Genomic DNA, 20,247 nt, shown 5'->3' on the forward strand with positions numbered 1-20,247 from the left:
TTGCCTAGGAAGCACAAGGCCCTGGGTTCGGTCCCCAGCTCCGAAAAAAAGAACCAAAAAAAAAAAAAAAAAAAAAAAAAAAAAAAAAAAAAAAGAAGATAGATAGATAGATAGATAGATATACACAAATATGTATACACACACACACACACACACACAACTACCGTCAAGCAATAGCTATTTGAAAATAAAGTAACAAATAAGTCTAAGACACAGAAACACCTGAGAAGTTTTGTCTTAGACACAAGCGTCTAGAAGCCATAATAATAAGCAATGCCCACCAGGCAATCCTAAGCAAATATATTTCTATCCTGATAGGATTCTGGACCCAGCTCAATCAGATCAAATATTTAAAATGGAACAAAATCCCAAGGCTCAAACAGAAATACAGAAATGTATTTAATTGCTATAAATTCTAATAAACCAGTCTTCTTCACAAATGAAAGATGTCTGACCTCTGGGAGCTAAGCAGAGGATAATGAATGCACTATTTAATTAGGGGCCTACTGCTAGCTGACTATAATCTATTAATTAGCATTCTCAGTGTCTGTATCTCACTGTACTGTCTTTAAAATTGCACCCTTTGTTTTTTGGGCTGAAGTTACACAATTTTAGAATTCTGTGGTAATTACAGTGGGTGCAGGAAGAATGTATCTGCCAGCACTGGTGTTTAATTAGGGCATGGGGTGGACCCAGATAAAGCAATGTTCACCATATTCAGCATGTAATGGTTTTCTTGGCATGAAAAACCTGTGGACTGTTTCTTTCCCAGAAAAATACTAAGTACCCATAATTGTCTTCTCAGAAGATTAAATATTTTGCCTTTGAATATAGCATGATAACTAGAAAAAGAATCATGAAATGGGTACCTCCCCTGATCACCACACTCCCTGAAAGGATAAACATAAGAAAATGCTGTATTTATTTCAAAATCAAAAAATAGGCCAATAACTTTTTTCCTCAATAAACATTTCCAGTTTACTTGACAATAAAACTACCTTATTGGTGGCTATGTTTTCAGCAAGACATGTTGATGATTAGGTAATTCAATAGTGTATTTGGTAAACCAAATATGCTTTTAATTTATGTACTAAGTGATCGAGACAGACTGCGAGACAATGAATCTCCTCTTAAAAAGACCAGTCTTGGGCTGGTAGTCAGGCAAACTAACAGAAATCCAAGCACTTAGGAGTGGAAACACAAGCGTTCCAGACCAGCCTATGCTACACAGTGAAATAAGAGAGGAGTGCTGAATTGACTTTAATTGTTTTAAAAATATGAATCTTTTACTTGCTTACTTTTGTACACCAATGAATATTTTTTTATTGAGGTGACTTACAAAAATATGGGGTGAAGGGAGCCAAGCACACACCTTTAATTCCAGCAATCAAGAGACAGAGACAGGTGGATCCCTGTGAGTTCTAGGCCAAAAGAACCCTGTCTCAAAAACCAAAACATACAAGCAAACCAACAAAATATCCTGCTCTTATGGGGCTGGAGAGATGGCTCAGCAGTTAAGAGCGCTAGCTACTCTTCCAGAGGACCCAGGTTCAAATCCCAGCACCCGCATGGCAGCTCACAACTATCTCTTCCAGTTCCAGAAGATGTGACACCCTCAAATGACATAGATGGAGGCAAAACATAACACCAATGTAAATAAAATAAAGGATATGATTGAGGGGTTACTTACTTACAGAGGTGCAACTGTATCATCGAAAAACCCACTCCCTTTACTTTTTTGTTTTGCTTTTCAAGAGAGGCTTTCTCTGTGTAGCCCTGGTTGCCTTAGAACTCTCTTTAGACCAGGCTGGCCTAGGGCTCACTCACAGAGATCAGCCTGCCTCTGCCTCCTGAGTGCTAGAATTAAAGGTGGCCACCGCTGCCACCACCACTTCCCAGCAAAAAGCCCACTCCAATATAGGTGAGGAAAATCTGAAGGCAGCAAGACAGGTCCAAGAATCTCCTGCCACAGCCTAGGCAAATGCTCTTCCACTGAACTAAAGTCCTGTGTTTGGTTGTTTCTAGTGTAACCCAAGTTAGCCCCAGCTTCACTATGTAGCCTAAGCAATCCTTAAGCTTGTTTTTTAATTTCTCCTTTGAGACAGGGTTTCTCTGTGTAGCCTTGGCTGTCCTGGAACTTGTTCTGTAGACCAGGCTGGCCTCCAAGTGACACGCACCAGCACTGTCCAGCTTAAGTTGGTGTTTTGTTACCATCATTGGCATTGCTTTGTTAGTTTTTTTCTTTTTTGATTTATGTGTGTGAGTGTTTTGCACTGTGTGCAGGACAAAATCTGAAAAAGGCTAAGAAAGTAGAAACAGAATTCTAACGTAAAAAGAATAAATAAAAAATAAGGAACAAAGATGGGGAACCTCTACAACAGGGTGGAAAAGGAGTGCCTCGTTTTATTTATATACTTGGTTTCAACCCATAAAGATAAATGCGTGAGTGAAACTAACCTGGTTTTCCTCCTGCACAACTCGGTACTGCTCCTTCCAAATGGTGATTTTGGAAGCTTCGTCTTTTCTCAAGGCCCGCTCTTTCTTCAGCTCTGGACTCCAGAAGGTCTTGATGCTATTCATCGAAGAACTTAATTTGCTCTCCTTTACTTCCACATCTTTCCTCAAAAGATCGTTTTCTCTTAATACTTCCTTCAGCTGCGTCTGCAGATCCATGATGGTGTTATCTCTTGCTTGACGAAGAGAGTGAGGTACCGTGGACGCCATACTAACAGGAGGGAGGTGATGCTCTCCAAACGCTATGGTATCACTAGCAACCCCACTGCTTGCTATGTTGGGGCTGCTGCCCATAGCAGTCATCCTAACCCCGTAAGGCAGGCGTCCTCCAGAACGGCCAAGTGTCATGGTGCTTTTAGGTGTTTCTGCACCCACGTTTTCATGGTCACTTAGGTACATAGGGCCAGATGTAGCATAGGCAGCATTTAAGGACTGTATATTCTCCATTGAAAGGGTTTTCCCACTGCCACCTCCAACACTGTTTCCAGAACTCCCTCCTGTGCTATTTGTTCGCCGATGACCTAAGCGAGGGGACCGAGGAAGCCGAGGTGATCGCCCAGGACTCTGGCTGCTTGGTTCCACTTTCCCCACTGACCGAGCACTTCCATACATGGTTGCAGGGTGAACTTAGGTGCCAGAAATGGTATGAGTAGAAAACAACAATACAAGTCCGTGAGGTTTCTCTATGGCTATAAAGTCAGCTTAAGGCTGTCAGAAATAGCAGGTCACCAGCTGTCCAATCTTGAAGAAATATCTTATGCCATATCTGCAATGAAAAGATCACACATTAAATATCCCAACAATCAATACTTTTCTCAGAAGTGTTCTGATACCTTTATTTGGGAAGAGTCTCTTTTCATTAAGTAAACTCATGGCTTTAAAATCAGATTACCCATAATGTAATGTTTTTCTAACTAAAAATGAGAGTTTCAACTGATAATTACCAAGTAACACATTATTTGAATAACAGGACTCAGAATATTATATAAGATCAATGCAGAAATATCAATACTTGGACACATTATCAGAATTAATAAAAGAATTCAATATATTAGTCAGATATAAGCTCAATATATAAATATTAATACTCAACACATTATTAGAACAAATAACAGCTAAATTTCCATAAGATCAATATTTAAATGCACACTGGGAATAACAATTAGAAAATGAAGCTTTTGGGGCTGGGGATTTAGCTCAGTGGTAGAGCGCTTACCTAGGAAGCACAAGGCCCTGGGTTCGGTCCCCAGCTCCGAAAAAAAGAACCAAAAAAAAAAAAAAAAAAAAAAAATGAAGCTTTTTTTTTTTTTTTTAGGTTCTTTTTTTTTTTTTTTTCCGGAGCTGGGGACCGAACCCAGGGCCTTGCGCTTCCTAGGCAAGCGCTCTACCACTGAGCTAAATCCCCAACCCGTGAAAATGAAGCTTTTAAAGTTAAGGTTAGGGAGATGGGGGCTGGAGAGATAGCTCAATGGTTAAGAGCATTGACTGCTCTTCCACAGGTCCTGAGTTCAATTCCCAGCAACCACATGGTGGCTCACAATAATCTGTAATGGGATGCTCTCTTCTGAAGTGTATGAAGACAACTACAGTATACTCACATATAAATAAAATAAATAAATCTTTATAAAAAAAAAAAAAAGGTAGGGAGATGGATCGGTGTGTAAAGTGCTTGCCATGCAAGGATGAGAACACTTGGTCACAGCCCCAGAAACGAGGTAGAAGTGAAGGCAATAGCATGCGTCTGAAATCTCAGTGCCCCTGTGGTGAGATGGGAGGCAGAGAAGGGAAAATTCTCAGAAGCCCATGGGTCAGCTAAAGAACAAAGACCCCATTTCAAACAAAGTGAAGGCCAGGACCAATACCTGAAGCTGACCACTGCCAATAGGCAAACACACGCACACTCACACACAGGCACACGCACACACACGGGTGTGCACGCGCAGACATGCGCGCGCGCACACACACACACACACACACACACATGCGCGCGCACACACACACACAGGCGGGAGGGGGAGAGAGAGAGAGGAAGAGAGGAGGGGCGGGAAGGAGTGTGGCTCTGGGTTCGAGCCCCAGCACTACATGAATGGACGTGCAGCACACGCATGCTAATAACCTCAGCAGAAGAGGTAAAGGTCATCTTCATCTACAGCTGAGTTTCACATACACAAGACCCTGATCAAAAAGTAAGAGTTAAGTCCTATTAACAGCAAACCTATAAAAGTACGTTAAACCTAACCAAAAAAAGTTCAAGCATTTAAAACTCTACTAAAAGACATAAAATACTACCTTAGTAATAATTTTTTTAAAAAGGCAAAAAGTTACCCATACTGTGAAGGTATCAGTTCTTCTCTCAGTTCATTAACAAAATCCCAGTAGATTTTCCCATAATTCAAAAGTGCTGACTCTAAAATTCAAATGGAAGACTAAAAGTACAATAGCCTGCTCTAGAGGACTCAGATACCTCTGACCTCTGTGACACTTGCTTTCATGTGCATATAAGCCCACGCACATACACATAATTAAAATAATAAAAATAAATCTTAAAAAAATAGAATGTGCTCTTAGCCACTGAGCCATCTCTCCAGCCCTTCCCCCTTTCTGAACTAACTTAGCACGGAAGCCGCTCTTTGATGTAAGGTTAACTAGTGCTTTTATGTGTAAAACTGAGCATAAGTAACATGTATTTCATCAATAAAATAATGTACATGATCATCACTATACAATACCCAATAAAGTAAAATTCTGGGAAGCAAAGTCAAATCAGATCACCATATTCTCATAAAGACTTTATTATAAGGGCAAACATGTGACATGTTTATAATCCTAGCTAAAGGAAGTCTAAGGCAGAAGGATCCAGAATTTGAGGCCAGCTTGGGTTACAGAGTAAGACCACATCTCAAAAAATAAGATGAAATAAAATAAACAAAACAAATAAAAGCAGCCAGACGTGGCTGTGTCTGTTGTGATCCCAAGCACTGCGGAAGATGAAGCAAGAGGTTATTAAGTTCAAGGTCAACGTGGGCTTTTACAAACTCCAAACCAAGCTGAGGTGCCTCCAGCAAAACTGCCTGGGAAAAATGGAACCTCTGCTCTGCTGCCCACCAGAACCTGACGGAAAGATCTGATTTCTGAGGACACCACACACTGGTCATGGAATGTGGTTGGTAAAAACCAGGAAGCTTCCTCTCTGATGCCTACTTCTACAGCTGTAAAGGCTATTGGAGAGAAAATGAAAGTCATTAACAATATTCCCAGGCTGTGAACAGCAATAAACGGGCTGGCATAGATATTATGGAAGTAACCAGTCACTTTCAGATTGGATTTAAGGACGGTCCCACAGGAAGAAACACATGCCTGGTATTGCAAATCTAGCCGATTAACCCATGGTTGGGGAGCTCATAGGCCCCAGGGTTGAACCTACTACGATTATTTTGCTAAACGGACATAATACTAAGCTGCCTTCTAAATTTTATCTCTGCATCCATAGAGTGCTGCCACTCTTGGTTTCTTTGTGCACACAATGATGGTTAACATAGAAACGCACTATTGGTGAGACAAGTGCAGAGAATAAGTGACTGTGGAACGCTCAGTCTAAATGGGACACACACGTATATCCTGCCCTCCCCAAGACTCAGGGATCATCAAGGAAGAGGATTCAGAAAAGTTGTAAGAACCAGAGGTCAGGGAAAATCCAGAGCAAAGAGTGTCTTCTCTTGAGAGAACTTGTACACTAGTGAGCTCACAGCAGCTATGGTTGCCAGCACAAGATCAAGCCAGTCAACAGTCTAGCACTGAGTGAAGGGGGTTAAAAGCTTACACATACCCATAACTGAAGAGCTATGAACAGCTGATAGCTTCTGAGGTAGGGAGAATCAGTTTTCTTTCAAAGTATGGTCCCCCTTAGTCATGAACACCACAACCAGTCAATGGGCAACTGGACAAAAACACACACAAAGATGAAAGGATGCCACGGCCGGGATAGTCTGGCTCTCAGAAATCCATAACCAGAATTTCTTACACAAAATGGCTTTACGTCTAGACTATGTAAACGCCCACCACTTTACTCTAGAAGTCTTTTCTGGACCCACTAACAGTACCTGATTCAGTGTAAGCTATATATAAATAATTGTGATGCTTAAGTGGGTCATCTGGGCAGTGGAGCACCCCTTTAATCGCAGTGCTGGGAGGCAGTGGCAGGCGGATCTCTGAGTTTGAGGCCAGTCTGGTCTACAGAGCAGGTTCAAGAACAGCCAGGACTATACAAAGAAATCCTGTCTAGAAAAACAAAAAGAAAAAGTGGTTAAACAAGAACAGTTTGTGCATGTTCAATATAGATACACTTTTCTGAATCCTTTTTGCCATTGATTGGTTTAATCTAAACACAGAACCCAGAGCACACTGTCTCCTAACTTCTACCTGGCTGTTCTGGACGGCTCGTTTACATGTGAAAAAGTGACCTTTCTGGGTGAAAGGTCGAGGAAGAACAGCAGAGGGTGTAGAAGTCTTTGATCAGTTGTTTCATAACACTCCAAATTTATTACCTAATCTCAATGGGTTCTCAAAATAGAACAACAAAACTGAAGTCAAGCCTGGCCACTATCATGCCACCACAAAGCTTCTAGATCATAACAAACACAACATGTCAACACTAGCCCCACGCCACAGATACACTTACTCCTTACTCAGCATCCTGGAGTGCATCCAAAGGTCTACATATGCATCTACACACAGTGATTGCAGGGACCCTTTAATTCTCACTCTTCCTCCAAAAGCTGTAAGCTTACCATGGAACTAGAAAATGCTCTAAGAGCAATATTTTATAGTAACCTACCTGAAATTAATTATAAGAGAAGAGGCTCACATAAATATGCTACAAGGCAGTTACAAGAAGATACAAAAGATGTGTTTACTACCGTTAGCTATGTAAAGCACTGCCAGTACAATCTGGCCTAAATCTCAAAATCACTAGCCTGACCTGCTGTACTAGGTTACACTCATCTGTAACAATCAATATCTGAAAATGAGTTAAGCATTTTAAATTGTTCTTCAAATGTTTTCTCAAAAAGATATAAAATTTCTTGGGCCAAGAATGAATATTTTAAACTCTCTGAAAAACATTTAAAAATCATACTGAAGTACAATTTAACAGAATCACAATTTGAAATGAGCTATCATTTGAAAAAGAAGTTTCAACTTTTAACTAATATATATATGTATACACACACACACACACACACACACACACACACACACACACACACACACACACATGTGGAGACTGAACCTAGGGCTTTGCACAAGATAAGGAACAGTTACCACTGAGCTGCCATTTCCAACTCCGAGGTTTTCTTCCTTGCTTGTGTTCTGAGACAGGATCTCATGTACCCCAGTCTGGCATCCAACCTGTCATGCAACTGAGGGTGGCCTTAACGTCCCGATGCTCCTCCTTCCACTTTGGGAGTGTGAGGAGCACAAGCACAGACCATCATGCCTAACATCTACAAGTTTCACTTTTTAAAATATTCTGCATGTTTCATAGGTTCTAAGGTAGATACACAATGCTATTCATACTGCATCATTTGAACCAGCAAGAATGTAAATTTTCAGCAAGAGAATACAATAGTTTAAAGAATTATGTTCTCTCCAAACTCTAAAGATGCTTCTCTTTACCTGACATAAAGACATCCATAGTATACTGCAGGGAAGCAGGAAAGCAAGTTGTGGAGGACTGCATAGAATAAAATCAGTAGTACACTACATGATACAACACACATATGTTCATATACACACAAGAATGTCTCCAACCCTTAGGTCACAAGTAGCCAAGGCTAGCTAAGAATACAATCTCATGAAAAACTGTAATTTATTTATTATGAGAATTTTTGTGATTTATTTGCATGTCTGTAATGTTTGCATTACACGGATGCATGTTGTGCATGTATGTATTTGTAAAGGCCATAGACTAATATAAGTTATGACCCTTGGTTACTCTCTACCTTACATATCTGGGAAGGGTTTTGTGCACTGTGTTTTCAGATGCTGATTTCTATGCCCAGACATCTGGTTGCACTCCAGATGGTAGCGTGATCAAGCATCTCCAGTCTCTATGTTATACAAAAATTGTTTTCCATCACCTTTGAATGGTTAATAGAGCTGATCGGCCGATTAACTGAGCAGAGGAGATAGGCAGGATTTCCGATCCCAGTAAGAGGTCCCAAAGAAGATGGGGGTGGGGGGTAGGTAGAGAAGGACCAGGAGGAGAAGAAAGTGTGGAGAAACCATGTGGAGAAGCCAGGAGGACTCACCATGAGATCATGAAAGCTGCCATGAGGACACACATGAATCAGAGCAAACCAGCAAGACCAGACGGCAGGGAAATGTAGTAGCAGTGTGGTCAGGTTAGAATAGACAGAATCTGCCCAGCTAGTAGAGCTTGCAACTTGCTATTAAAATACCAGGTCTCTGTGTCTTTATTCAGGAGTTAAGCAGGCATAGAAACACCCTGTAATTAATCAGGTACAAGGGGACAGACGGGGACAGAGAAATCGCCCCCAAGAAGTGCATTACACCTACACAGTGAGTCAGCATCTCTGACTTGAACCCAGCGCTCACTGACTTGGCTCGTCTAGCTAAGCAGCCTGATCCACAGATTATCTGCCTCTGCCTCCAGAGTTCTGGGATTATTGACGGGTGAATACTAAGAATCCAAACTCTAGTTCTCACATTTCCATAGGAAGCACTTATATCTTCAAAGCTAGTCCCTTCTGAAAGTTTTGTAATTTGACTGTGTAGTTCTTTTTTTTTTTTTTTTTTTTTTTTTTTTTTTTTTTTTTCCCGGAGCTGGGGACCGAACCCAGGGCCTTGCGCTTCCTAGGCAAGCGCTCTACCACTGAGCTAAATCCCCAACCCCCGACTGTGTAGTTCTTAAGTGTGAACTTTAAAGACGACATTGCACAGCTATATCAAAAGAGTAACAAAAACCCTGGGCCATTGAAGTCACCTGATTGGATAAAAGTGCTTTCCACCAAACCCAATACTTTGAGTTCAATCCCAGGGATATGGTGGAAGGAGAGAAATGACCCCTACAAGCTGTCTCTAATGGCTACACACAAAAGTTAAATATAAATGTATTATTTGAAAAATAGAATCAGAGTGAGGCAGGAGAACAGAGAGTTCAAAGTCAATACAGAGTAAAGTACAGAACTTTCTTTGCCTAACACAAAAAGAAAGAGCATGTATTATATGTTTAAAAATCTCACTATAAACTAAAACATTAAATAAGGACCACTCAGCACTAATTTTCATGGTAATCAATGATGAGTGACAGAGGTCTGGACACTGATTGCTAGCGCTCCTATGAACAGTAGTCTTAAAAAAAAATAGAAATTTACACATTAAAGAAAGCACATGTCTGTTACACCTTCCACATGTAACTTAGCAAAACTAGGTGTGTTCAAACCATGTGTGCCTGATTATACCACCTTACCCTGACTATGGACTAGAAACTACAGATCACTGGCTAATGAAGCTCCAACAAAAGGGCATGGTAACCTGAGAGTCTGATAAGAACAGCAAACTAGGAAATTAAAGGTGCAATCATAATATTTGCCACTGTTATTATTTTTCCCTTTTATAGAAGGGTTAGTAACTCAGTTGCGAATCAGGTAGATTACAGGTTTCAATAATTCTTATCAATTTAATCAACTTAATGGTAAGTTCTATCTTATTCTCACCATGACAAACACCTTGTCAAACAGATACTTAGGAGTACACAATGTTGCTAATCAAAACCCTCTGTTTATATCAACAATCTGCTACTCGGCTCAAGGGAGGCAAGCTCTAGGGTGGGAGCCTTCCCTTGATTCTAAGCCTCACTCACTTACACTATGATCTTTTAGAATGCTAAAATATTCAACTTTAATTATCTTACATTTTATACCAAATCTCATCCTAAATTTAAAAAAAAATCACACAAGTTAAAACTAAGTACATTTGGGTTGGGATTTAGCTCAGCGGTAGAGCGCTTGCCTAGCAAGTGCAAGGCCCTGGGTTCGGTCCCCAGCTCCGAAAAAAAGAAAAAGGAAAAAAAAAAAAAATAAGTACATTTGATCTCAATAGATATGAAAACCAACCATTTTCAGTATTTATTAATGAGAAATTTTTAGGATAAAAGGAAACGTTCTAACTTCAATAAAAGGTATGCACAAAGCAACCAAAGCAAGTATCTGTAGAGAAGTAACTCCAATGGTGCTTGAAACCGACAGCGTGTAAGACTCCCAAGACAGGACAGGGGACCCAAAAAGAACTGGGCACGAGGCATGCCTATAATCCCAGCCAAGCAGGGCGTGGGGCATGCCTGTAATCCCGGCATCCAGGAGCATGAGTCAGGGGCATTGCCACACTAAATAAAAAGACTTTGTCAGGGGAAAAACCCAAAACCACCAGCCAGCCAGTTACCTCCTACAGCTCTCCTTGGGTCCACTGGAAGCTAACATCACACAGTTGTCTCAGCCGTTCAATGAGGCATTACAACCACCAAGCAGGTAGGGCATGATGGTACACATTGAAGCCAGTTTTGACAGATCAGGGTCTGAAGAGCAGGGTCACAGACAGCAGAACACACACACACACACACACACACACACACACACACACACACACACACACGCGCGGCTCCAACAACTATTTCTTCTCCACAGCTTATATCCCCCAGGAAAATCTTTCAAGCAGTACAAAAGTTGCAATGTAGTTGCACTCTGTTTTTCTTCAAGTAAACAATTACAATGAGTATAAGAAAAAAAACCAGCATGTTCTCCAATATTCTTACATGATTAAATGTTTTATATATTACAGGTAGAAAACAAATTATTCCCAAGAACCCACATACAATCGTGTCTAAGCAACTTGTTATAGATTAACAAAGTATAAGCCAGCAAGGTATTTTTCTCAGCCAGTTTCTCATATTGGCAGGCTACAATCTGTAGTTACAAAGAAAGGATCATTTTATTATTTATCTTAAAAAAATAATCATATAAAAATCTTAAAAAGACGACGACTAATCTAAACTTTTATATAAAAAACAACTAGTCATTTCTATTTTAAATCCTCAGGGTGCACATCTACTCATTAACAATTTTTTATTAAATCATATCAGGAAGCCAAGGGCAAAAATGGTTACAAGAAATTAATCATCGCCTTGATCACCAACTCAGCCTTAGCAAGAAAGGCACATCAGCTGGTACCAGCGGGCTGCCATTGTTCTTGTTCCCTAGCCTCAAAAATCCCTCACTCAATTATCCGAAGTGTGCCTTTCTGAACTTTAAATTGTTCCTCAAGATTTTTTAAGTCAAAGCCACTAACAAAAACATCTTAACCTAACTAAGCTGACAATCTACATCTCTAAACTCTAAGGGTGGTGATCGTTTCTAATAAACTACATCTCTAAATTCTAAGGGTAATGGTTGAGTCATTAATCTGCTCCAGCAGCAATGCTTGAAAAAGATCAAGCACGTCACTGTTACTGTAAGTGCCAATGACACTGCCCAGTGAGGGGCTGGAAACCCCCTTAAGAGTTTTCATACAACTCACAGATTTATGAGGGATGTTATGACCTCAAAGGCAACAAACAGAGAAACTCCACAACAGCAAGTAGTACTAAGGACATGCAATCCTCAGGGCTCAGCCTCTCTGAGACACACCCATCGTGATTGTTCTAACCAGTGGGTGAACCTCCTGAGTTCTGAGGGCTGTTTGCTGTTCCTTTTGCAGGCAGGGACACACTCTCAGCACTAAGAAGGTGGAGACAGTAGGATCAGGAATTAAAAGTCAGGTTGTGCTATATGAGATCCTGTCTCCAGGGGGAAAAAAAAATCCCTTTAAGCAGCAACCTAGACCAAATTCTTACCAAGAAAATGTCCCCAAGCTGGCAATTAGACACTTTCATTTCTGTTACCCTTTGACAATTGGCACAAAGACCAGAGCACCAGAAGTTTGGCTTATTCTTCTTTCTGTTAAGTGACAAACTGCTAGATCTAAAAGGGCTCATCGATCAGGTCTGGGCTTGGCCATGCCTTATGTGTGTATTATGCTAGACATTATAATACTTAACAAAGATAAAAATGAAAGTTCTCTCTGAGAAGTAAATTGTAAGAACATCTCTCATCACTGTTCTATGCAACCAAATGCTAGAAATCCTAGCCAGAGAAGGGGGGAAAGGATACCTGAATTGCAAAGAAAAAACAGTAACAATTTCAAAAATAATCTGCAGGTAAGTTATTAGGCTACGCTGGCAAAACTTAGAAAATACAGCCTATTCTGAAAATTCAAATGTGTCTCCATATAGTGACAATAAGCAAAAAACAAATTTTATTTCAAAGTTCTCTTTACAACCAGACCTACAGCTTGTACTCCCAGCACTAGAAGTAAGGCATGATAATTGCCATGGAACCAAGATCATTACAAACTGAAACCAGCTTGGACTATAGAACAGAACTCCATCTTCAAGAACTAAATAATTGGGGTTGGGGATTTACCTCAGTGGTAGAGCACTTGCCTAGCAAGCGCAAAGCCCTGGGTTTGGTCCCCAGCTCCAGAAAAATAAATAAATAAATAAATAAATAAATAAATAAATAAATAAACAAACAAACAAACAAACAAACTAAATAATTAAGCCAGGCATGGTGGCACACTTCTTTAATTTTAGCACTCAAGACACAGATTGGATCTCTGTGAGTTCCAAGATAGTCGGGACTAAATAGTAGAGCATGAGAGGTTAAGTTTATTACTTATTAAATGAATGAATAAAATTATTTAAATAAAAGTCAGGAGCCATGGCATATGCTTGCAGTCCCAGCTATTTGGAAGGCTAGAATAGGAAGCTGAGGTGCAGGTTAACGGAAGCCTGCGAGTTACGGCCAACCTGAACAACACTGTGAGATCATGTCTTGTTAAAAACAATAGTAATAATACAAAACCAAGTCTACTACAGCAGCATACATAAAACAAGACCCGTGTACAAGCACTGCAAAAGAAAAGAACTACAAACTACTCCTGTCCCTCGTGTACTGGCTCGCACCTCTAATCCCAGCATTCTGGGCAGCTGAGGTGACTGCCATACATCTGATGTTACCCTAGCAAGACAATGTCTCAAAAAGCAAACAAAAAACAAGGAAGGACTTTGGGGATGGCTCATCACTTGACACAACGCCTGCTAACCTGAGTCTAATCCCTGGGATCCACATGGTAGAAGGAACAGCCAAGTATCACGAGTTGCCTTCTCCCCTCCACAAGCTCTCCATGTTTGTCAGCCTCTCTGTCTCTGTTTCTGTCTCTTTCTCCTACACACACACAAATGTAACTTTAAAACAATCATCTAAGAAATGAGAAACAATGGAATTTCATTTAACAATTCAAGACTGTACATCATAAAGAAGTGTTTTACCCAACTTTTAAGTCCAACCAAATTCTAATTTAGGACCTCAACTTCCTTGTATCTTTTGAGGGGTTTCACGTATGTGCATGTATGGGAGTACTGCTAAATCATGTCTTGACCCACATCTTTCAAAAGTCAGAGAACAACCTCAGGTGTCTGCTCACCTCCCACCCTATTAAGACCCAGGCAGTGGGATTCTGTTTTGTTTTTGTTTTTGTGTTTTGGAAAACAGGTTCATGTTTAAGCCTTGAGCTTGCTATACAACTGAAAATAACCTGGAGACCATCATGTCCAGTCCATAAAGTGATGAGCATTAACACAGGACCTCAAGCATGCTAGGCAAGCTAGGCAAGCTCTCTACTATGGTGCAGCCACAGTCCTTTGTTTACTTCCTATGCTACTAACTGAACCGCAGAGCATCAAGCACACTTAAGCTGTCTACCACCCAGGCCCTTCTTTTTTGTTTGTTCCTTTTGAGATTGGGTCTCTCTACATAGCCTTGGCTGTCCTGGAACTCACTATGTGGACCAGGCTGGCTTTGAACTCATAGAGTTCCACCTACCTCTGCCTGTAAGATTAAAGGTTTATACCACCAGCTCAATACCTCCCTTTCTCTCCCCCCACCTCCCACCCCCCTGTCTCTGAGACAGGTTTCTCTGTTTGCCCTGGTTGTACTAGAACTTGCCCTGTAGACCAGGCTGGCCTTAAACTCAGAGAACTACCTACCTACTTCTGCCTCCCAACTGCTAGGATTAAAGGTATGCAGATTGACTAATGACTTAATAAAACTATTTAAAATGTTTGGCTGTGGGGCTGGGGATTTAGCTCAGTGGTAGAGCGCTTACCTAGGAAGCCCAAGGCCCTGGGTTCGGTCCCCAGCTCCAAAAAAAAAAAAAAAAAAAAAAAAAAAAAAAATGTTTGGCTGTGGTCCTGTTGGATTTTCATCTTAAAATTGTAATCCAACATCATTTTGTAGTATATGTTGATGAGTTTTATTAAGTCCATACAATTATACAACCATCACAATATTTAAAACACTTCAACTAACACCAAAAAAATTTGCCTATGCCAAGCATGGTAGCACCCGCCTATAAAGCCAGCACTCGGGAGGCTAAGGCACTTCAGTCAATCCTCAATCCTATGCATGAATCCCACCACAACTGATTTGACACTTTCCTGTAAATTCATAAATAAAATTAGACGCCAGTTACTTCTTCATTTGGCTATTTATGTGAAATGTATTAGTATTAGTATTGCTCCTTTTTATTAGCCATCAGCTCACCTGCTCCCAGATTTTGCTGCTGTGCATACCTACACACAAATCTGTGGCATGTTTTCATTTCCTCTTTTGTAGACACCCAATTACAAAAGCTAAGGGCATACAGTTAATACGTCTGACTTATTTTCATAATATCTGTAGCATCTAGCAGTGCTGCCAGCCATGGGCAGGAATGCCAGCTCCTCGCATCCTCACCTGCACTACCCCATTCTTTTCATTTTAGTTATTCTCCAAGGGTGTGGGCATTATCTCACTGTGGTGTCTCGGATCTAGTGACTAATGGTGGGAACAGCTTTCCCAGGTGCTTATTACCACGGCAATGAAGGCTCTGTTCAAATCTTTTGCTCATATTTTCTTGGCTTGTTTATCTTATTAGTAAGAGTTCCTCATATGTTTGAAATGCAAGGGAGCTTGCATTTAGATGGAGAGATGGCTCAGAAATTTAGAGTGCTTGCTATTCTGCAAGAGGGCCAGAGTTCAGACCTGAGCACCTACATCAGGCTGCTCACCACACCTGAACTCCAGCTCCAAAGGATCCAATGATCCTTCTCGTCTCTCTGAGTACTCACAAAACACACACACAAATAAAATAAAGTCTTTAAAAAAGAAGAATAATGTTCTAAATAAAAGACACAAGTCCTTTTCCAACTACATGATTCCAAGTATTTTTCTCCCATTTGTCACTTGTTTTGTTTGTTTTTTTTATTTTGTTAGTGACTACATTTTAAGAGTAAAACTTTCAATTTGTTCGTTGTTTTTTTTTTTTTGGTTCTTTTTTTCGGAGCTGGGGACCGAACCCAGGGCCTCGAGCTTCCTAGGTAAGCGCTCTACCACTGAGCTAAATCCCCACCCCCCCCCTTTTTTTTTTTGTTTTTGTTTTGGGGAAACAGGGTCTCTCTGTGTAGTTCTACATACTATAATACTATGTACTATATACTATGTAGTTCTATATATGTAAGTCCTCCAACTTGCTATGTAGACCAAGTTAGTCTCAAACTTACAGAGATTCACCTGCCTCTGTCCCACCTTGCTACCCAACCTACCAATCCCTGTCTCTGTGCCCCTAGTGCTAGATTAAAGGCATGTACTACCACACCTGGCCAAAAACATCAGATTGTCTTATTTTCTTTTGAGTTATGCTTTCGATCTTGTATCTAGAGCACCCTAGCTGGTCATGGATACGCCGGTAGTTCCACTAACTCAAGAAGCTGAAGGGAAGGTCACTTGGACCTAGTAGTTTAGCATCATCCTGGAAAACTATAGACCCAAGAACCCATCCCCAAACAAAATCCTGGAAGGAAAAAAAGAGCAGCCAGGAATAGAAGCAGCAGGTGAGGAGCAGAACGATTGAGGAGAACAATGACACGCATCTCGGAGTATAATGGCACCTAATACTTTTATGCTGACCTAAAACACTAACTTAAAAATTCTCTCCTCAGAATTTCTCCTGTGAGGTAAAATTTGAGGTTTTTTCTTTGTCTTGCATATAGTAATAATTGTTCTATTACTTTCCCCCATTAGCACCTCTGTCAAAAATTAATCAGCTGGGTATGGTGGCACACATCTTTGATTCCAATGGCTCAGAAGGCAGAGGCAGGTCATCTACACGGAGAGTTCCAGGAGCCACTCTATCTCAAAATTAATTAATAAATAATTGGCCAAAATGCAATAAGCAGCCAAATGAGACAGACATCTGTGCACCCATGTCTACTGCTGCAGTATGAATAATAGTAAAGATACAAAATCAAAATCAGCCTAGATGTTCATCAACAGATGAAAAGAAATATATATGTAGTAGGCATCATAAAGAAAGAAATTATGTCATTTTAAGTAAAACAGAACTATGTCCTAGCTTACTTCTCTGTTGCTCTGATAAACACTGACCAAAAGCAACTTGGGAAGGGAAGGTTTGATTTGCCTTACACATCTCAGTTCACCTCTGAGGGAAGCCCAAACAGGAACTAAGTAGGACCCTGGAGACAAGAACTGAAGCAGAAAGCATGGGGCGCGCTCTCTATGGCTTACTTCTCCTGGCTTGCTCACACTGTGTGCTAAAGCACCCAGGACCTGCTACTCAGGAGCGGCACCACCCACAGTGAGTAGGCTGTGCTCTCCACATCAATCACCAGTCAAGAAAATGCACTCCAGGCCAGTATATCGGAAGCATCTTCTCCCTGAAGTTCTCTTTTCCCAGATGACCCTAGCTTGTGTCAGGGTAACAAAGAAGTAACCAGCACAAACTGGATGATACATTGTTATAGAAATAAAAGATGGGGGAGGGCCATCATATGTTTTCTTCCATAGGTAGAAACTGGAAGGGGGAAGTATGGTATATACAGCAGAACACTATTCAGCAATCAAAGTGATCAAACCCCAGCAACTCATAATCAAAAACCTCTCAAAACATCATATCAAGATTCCAGTATAAAAAGATAGGATATATATGATATATATATAGATATATAGATGAAGTTGAAAATAGAAAAAAATGAACCAGCCCCTTAACATGCAGTTCCACTGTCTGTGGTTTCAGGTACCAAAAGTAAGATATAATATGATAATATTAAGTGGGAAATTGCAGAAATAAACAGTAAGTTTTAAACCACATGTTATTTGAATAGCATCAAAATATCTCATGCCATCTACTTTACCTTTCCCAGGAATCTATTGAATCCATGCTGTCTATGCTACCTATCCATTAGTCTCTTGGTGGCTTTCTAGATAATGAGATTTACTATCAAGATGCTGAGTACCAGTATCCTTTCCGAAGTAACCCTAACACTATGTCTCCATATCTATGTCATCCGCCTCAATACATTTCATCCCATAGGCACTGTATCGTTTCCCATTATCACAAGAAGGGCTGAATACAAAGCCAAAAGAGTGGTGCAGGCCTGAAGTTGAAATACTTGGGAGACTAAGACAGGAGGATCAAAAGTTCCAGACCAGCCTAGACTACCTAGAGAACTTCTCTCAAAAAGGGGTGTGGGGAGGGGGAATAGCTAGGTGTAGTGGTGCATGCCTTTAATTCCAGCACTCATAAGGAGAGGTAGGCAGATCTCTTCGAGTTAGAAAACTAGTTCTACACAGTGAGTTTCAGGCTAGAAGGGCTACAATGAGACCATGTCTAGCTAGCTGGATAAACAGATGGATGGACAGATGATGGACGGTCAGATGGTTGGATGGTCGGATGGATAAATGGGTAGGTGGGTGGGAGTCAGGGAGGGAGAATGGGTATACAGTTCAATAAGGTAGGTAGGTTACTTAGTTGTCCTCAAACTTAATATACAGTCCAATGTGCCCCTAACTCCTATCTCAGCTTCTTAAACGCTGGGCTGACAGGTAGGACCTTCTGTCTCACTAGAGAAGAGGCAACCTACAGTATGAGTACCACATAAGTCAGGACAGTGGCTATGTCTTCATAAAGTAGGAGTGGACTAGACTGTGATGAGTGCAAAAAGCTTCTAGAATGGTGGCAATGTCCTAATATTTGATCTAGAAGATGATAAGTATTCCATACTTGGTTAACTACACATTTGTTTTAGATATTTTTCTAAATATCTATACTTAGATAGATATAAATATAGTATCTTTGATATATTTATATATTATATATGATATAGTATATCATGTATTATACATGTGGGTACAGCTGGGTGTTTGTGTGAGTGCATATGTGTGTGCATGCATCTAGACCAGGGGTCATTTTAGGTATCATTCCTCAAGAGCCTTATAATTTGAGACAAGTCTTTCATTTGGCCTGGAGCTCACAAACTAGGCTAAGCTGACTAGACAGCTAGCCCCAGGGATTGGCCACCATGCTTGGCTTTCTCACATGGGTTCCAGTGCTGCAGCTGAGGTGTTCATGCTGTACAACAAGCACTTTACCTACTGAGCTACTTCTCTAGTTCATATTTTTCTATCTTAATGGGCAAATTATATTACACATTAAAATTAAATTTAAAGTCTAAACCCTTATTTTCCAAAATTGCTTTACAATATGATCACAAATGTTAAACTTAAGGCATTTCCCACAGAACACTGGTTAATTCCAAATGAAAGGGCTTTCAGATAAACAATAGCAATGGGGGAAATTAAGGTAGTATATTCAGGGAATGGTAAGGTGAAACTGTTTATTCATACATAGTATACCACAATAAAACTAGAAAAAATGCAGGGGATTAATGTTACTAGTTGGTGAACCACTAACAATGACAGTTTAATGAGTACCGGTCATTTTGGTGGTACACACTTAGAATGTAATCCCAACACTAGGAGTGCTGAAGCAAAGAGACTGCAAGTTCAAGGCTTGCCAAGGTTACACAGTGAGACTCTACCGCAGAAAATGAAATAAAATTAAACGGTCATCCTTCTAAAGCATACTTGGTAACGTGTTCTAATTAAAAGTTCATAGCTTCCCTTGGGGGGAGGGGCTCACACCTTTAATTCCAGCCCTTGGGAAGCTGAGGCAGGTGGATCTCTTAGTTCCAGGCCTGAGCTATGTAATGAGTTCAAAACCATCCTGGAAGACAGAACAAAACCTTGTCGAAAGAAAGAAAGAAAGAAAGAAAGAAAGAAAGAAAGAAAGAAAGAAAGAAAGAAAGAAAGAAAGAAGGGAGGGAGGGAGGGAGGGAGGGAGAGAGGGAGGGAGGGAGGGAGGGAGGCAGGCAAGTGTGCACAACCGTGAAGTCTGCTGCGGCAGGCAGTTTCCACCATGGATATTTTCTTCCTCTAGGTATTCATGGCATTATGAAATACCATCTTGTGTTTGTTGGATCTAAACACAACCATCTAATATACAAAATACCGCAAAAGTGAGAGCACATCACTTACAAGATTAAGTTTTAAAACACTGGCTAATATTTCCCCACTTCCCTCCAGAGCTCTTGATCTAAGGAATACAAGGTGCCACTGTTGTAGGTGCCCACATAAAGCCATGCAGGGAGCCATATGGCAGTGAACAGCCAACAAAAGCCTGAAGCCCACCCCAGCCATTCGTGGAAGCCTGGAAGCAGATCCT

General features: G+C 40.7%; 1 protein-coding gene across 12 annotated transcripts in view; it reads right to left on the reverse strand.

Annotated features, from left to right (window-relative positions):
- Positions 1–20,247, reverse strand: part of Erc1 (ELKS/RAB6-interacting/CAST family member 1) — a 292,052-nt gene that overhangs the window by 264,220 nt on the left and 7,585 nt on the right. For all 12 annotated transcript variants that reach the window (NR_172210.1, NM_001394884.1, NM_001394883.1 and 9 more), the window contains exon 2: positions 2,458–3,280. Coding sequence is in view for 11 of the 12 variants with exons in the window: in NM_001394884.1 (NP_001381813.1) it covers positions 2,458–3,126 (669 nt within the window). In the remaining variant the exon portion in view is untranslated. The remainder of the gene's footprint in view (positions 1–2,457; positions 3,281–20,247) is intronic.

Source organism: Rattus norvegicus, chromosome 4 (genome assembly GCF_036323735.1).
Source record: "Rattus norvegicus strain BN/NHsdMcwi chromosome 4, GRCr8, whole genome shotgun sequence".
NCBI classification, from domain to species: domain Eukaryota; kingdom Metazoa; phylum Chordata; class Mammalia; order Rodentia; family Muridae; genus Rattus; species Rattus norvegicus.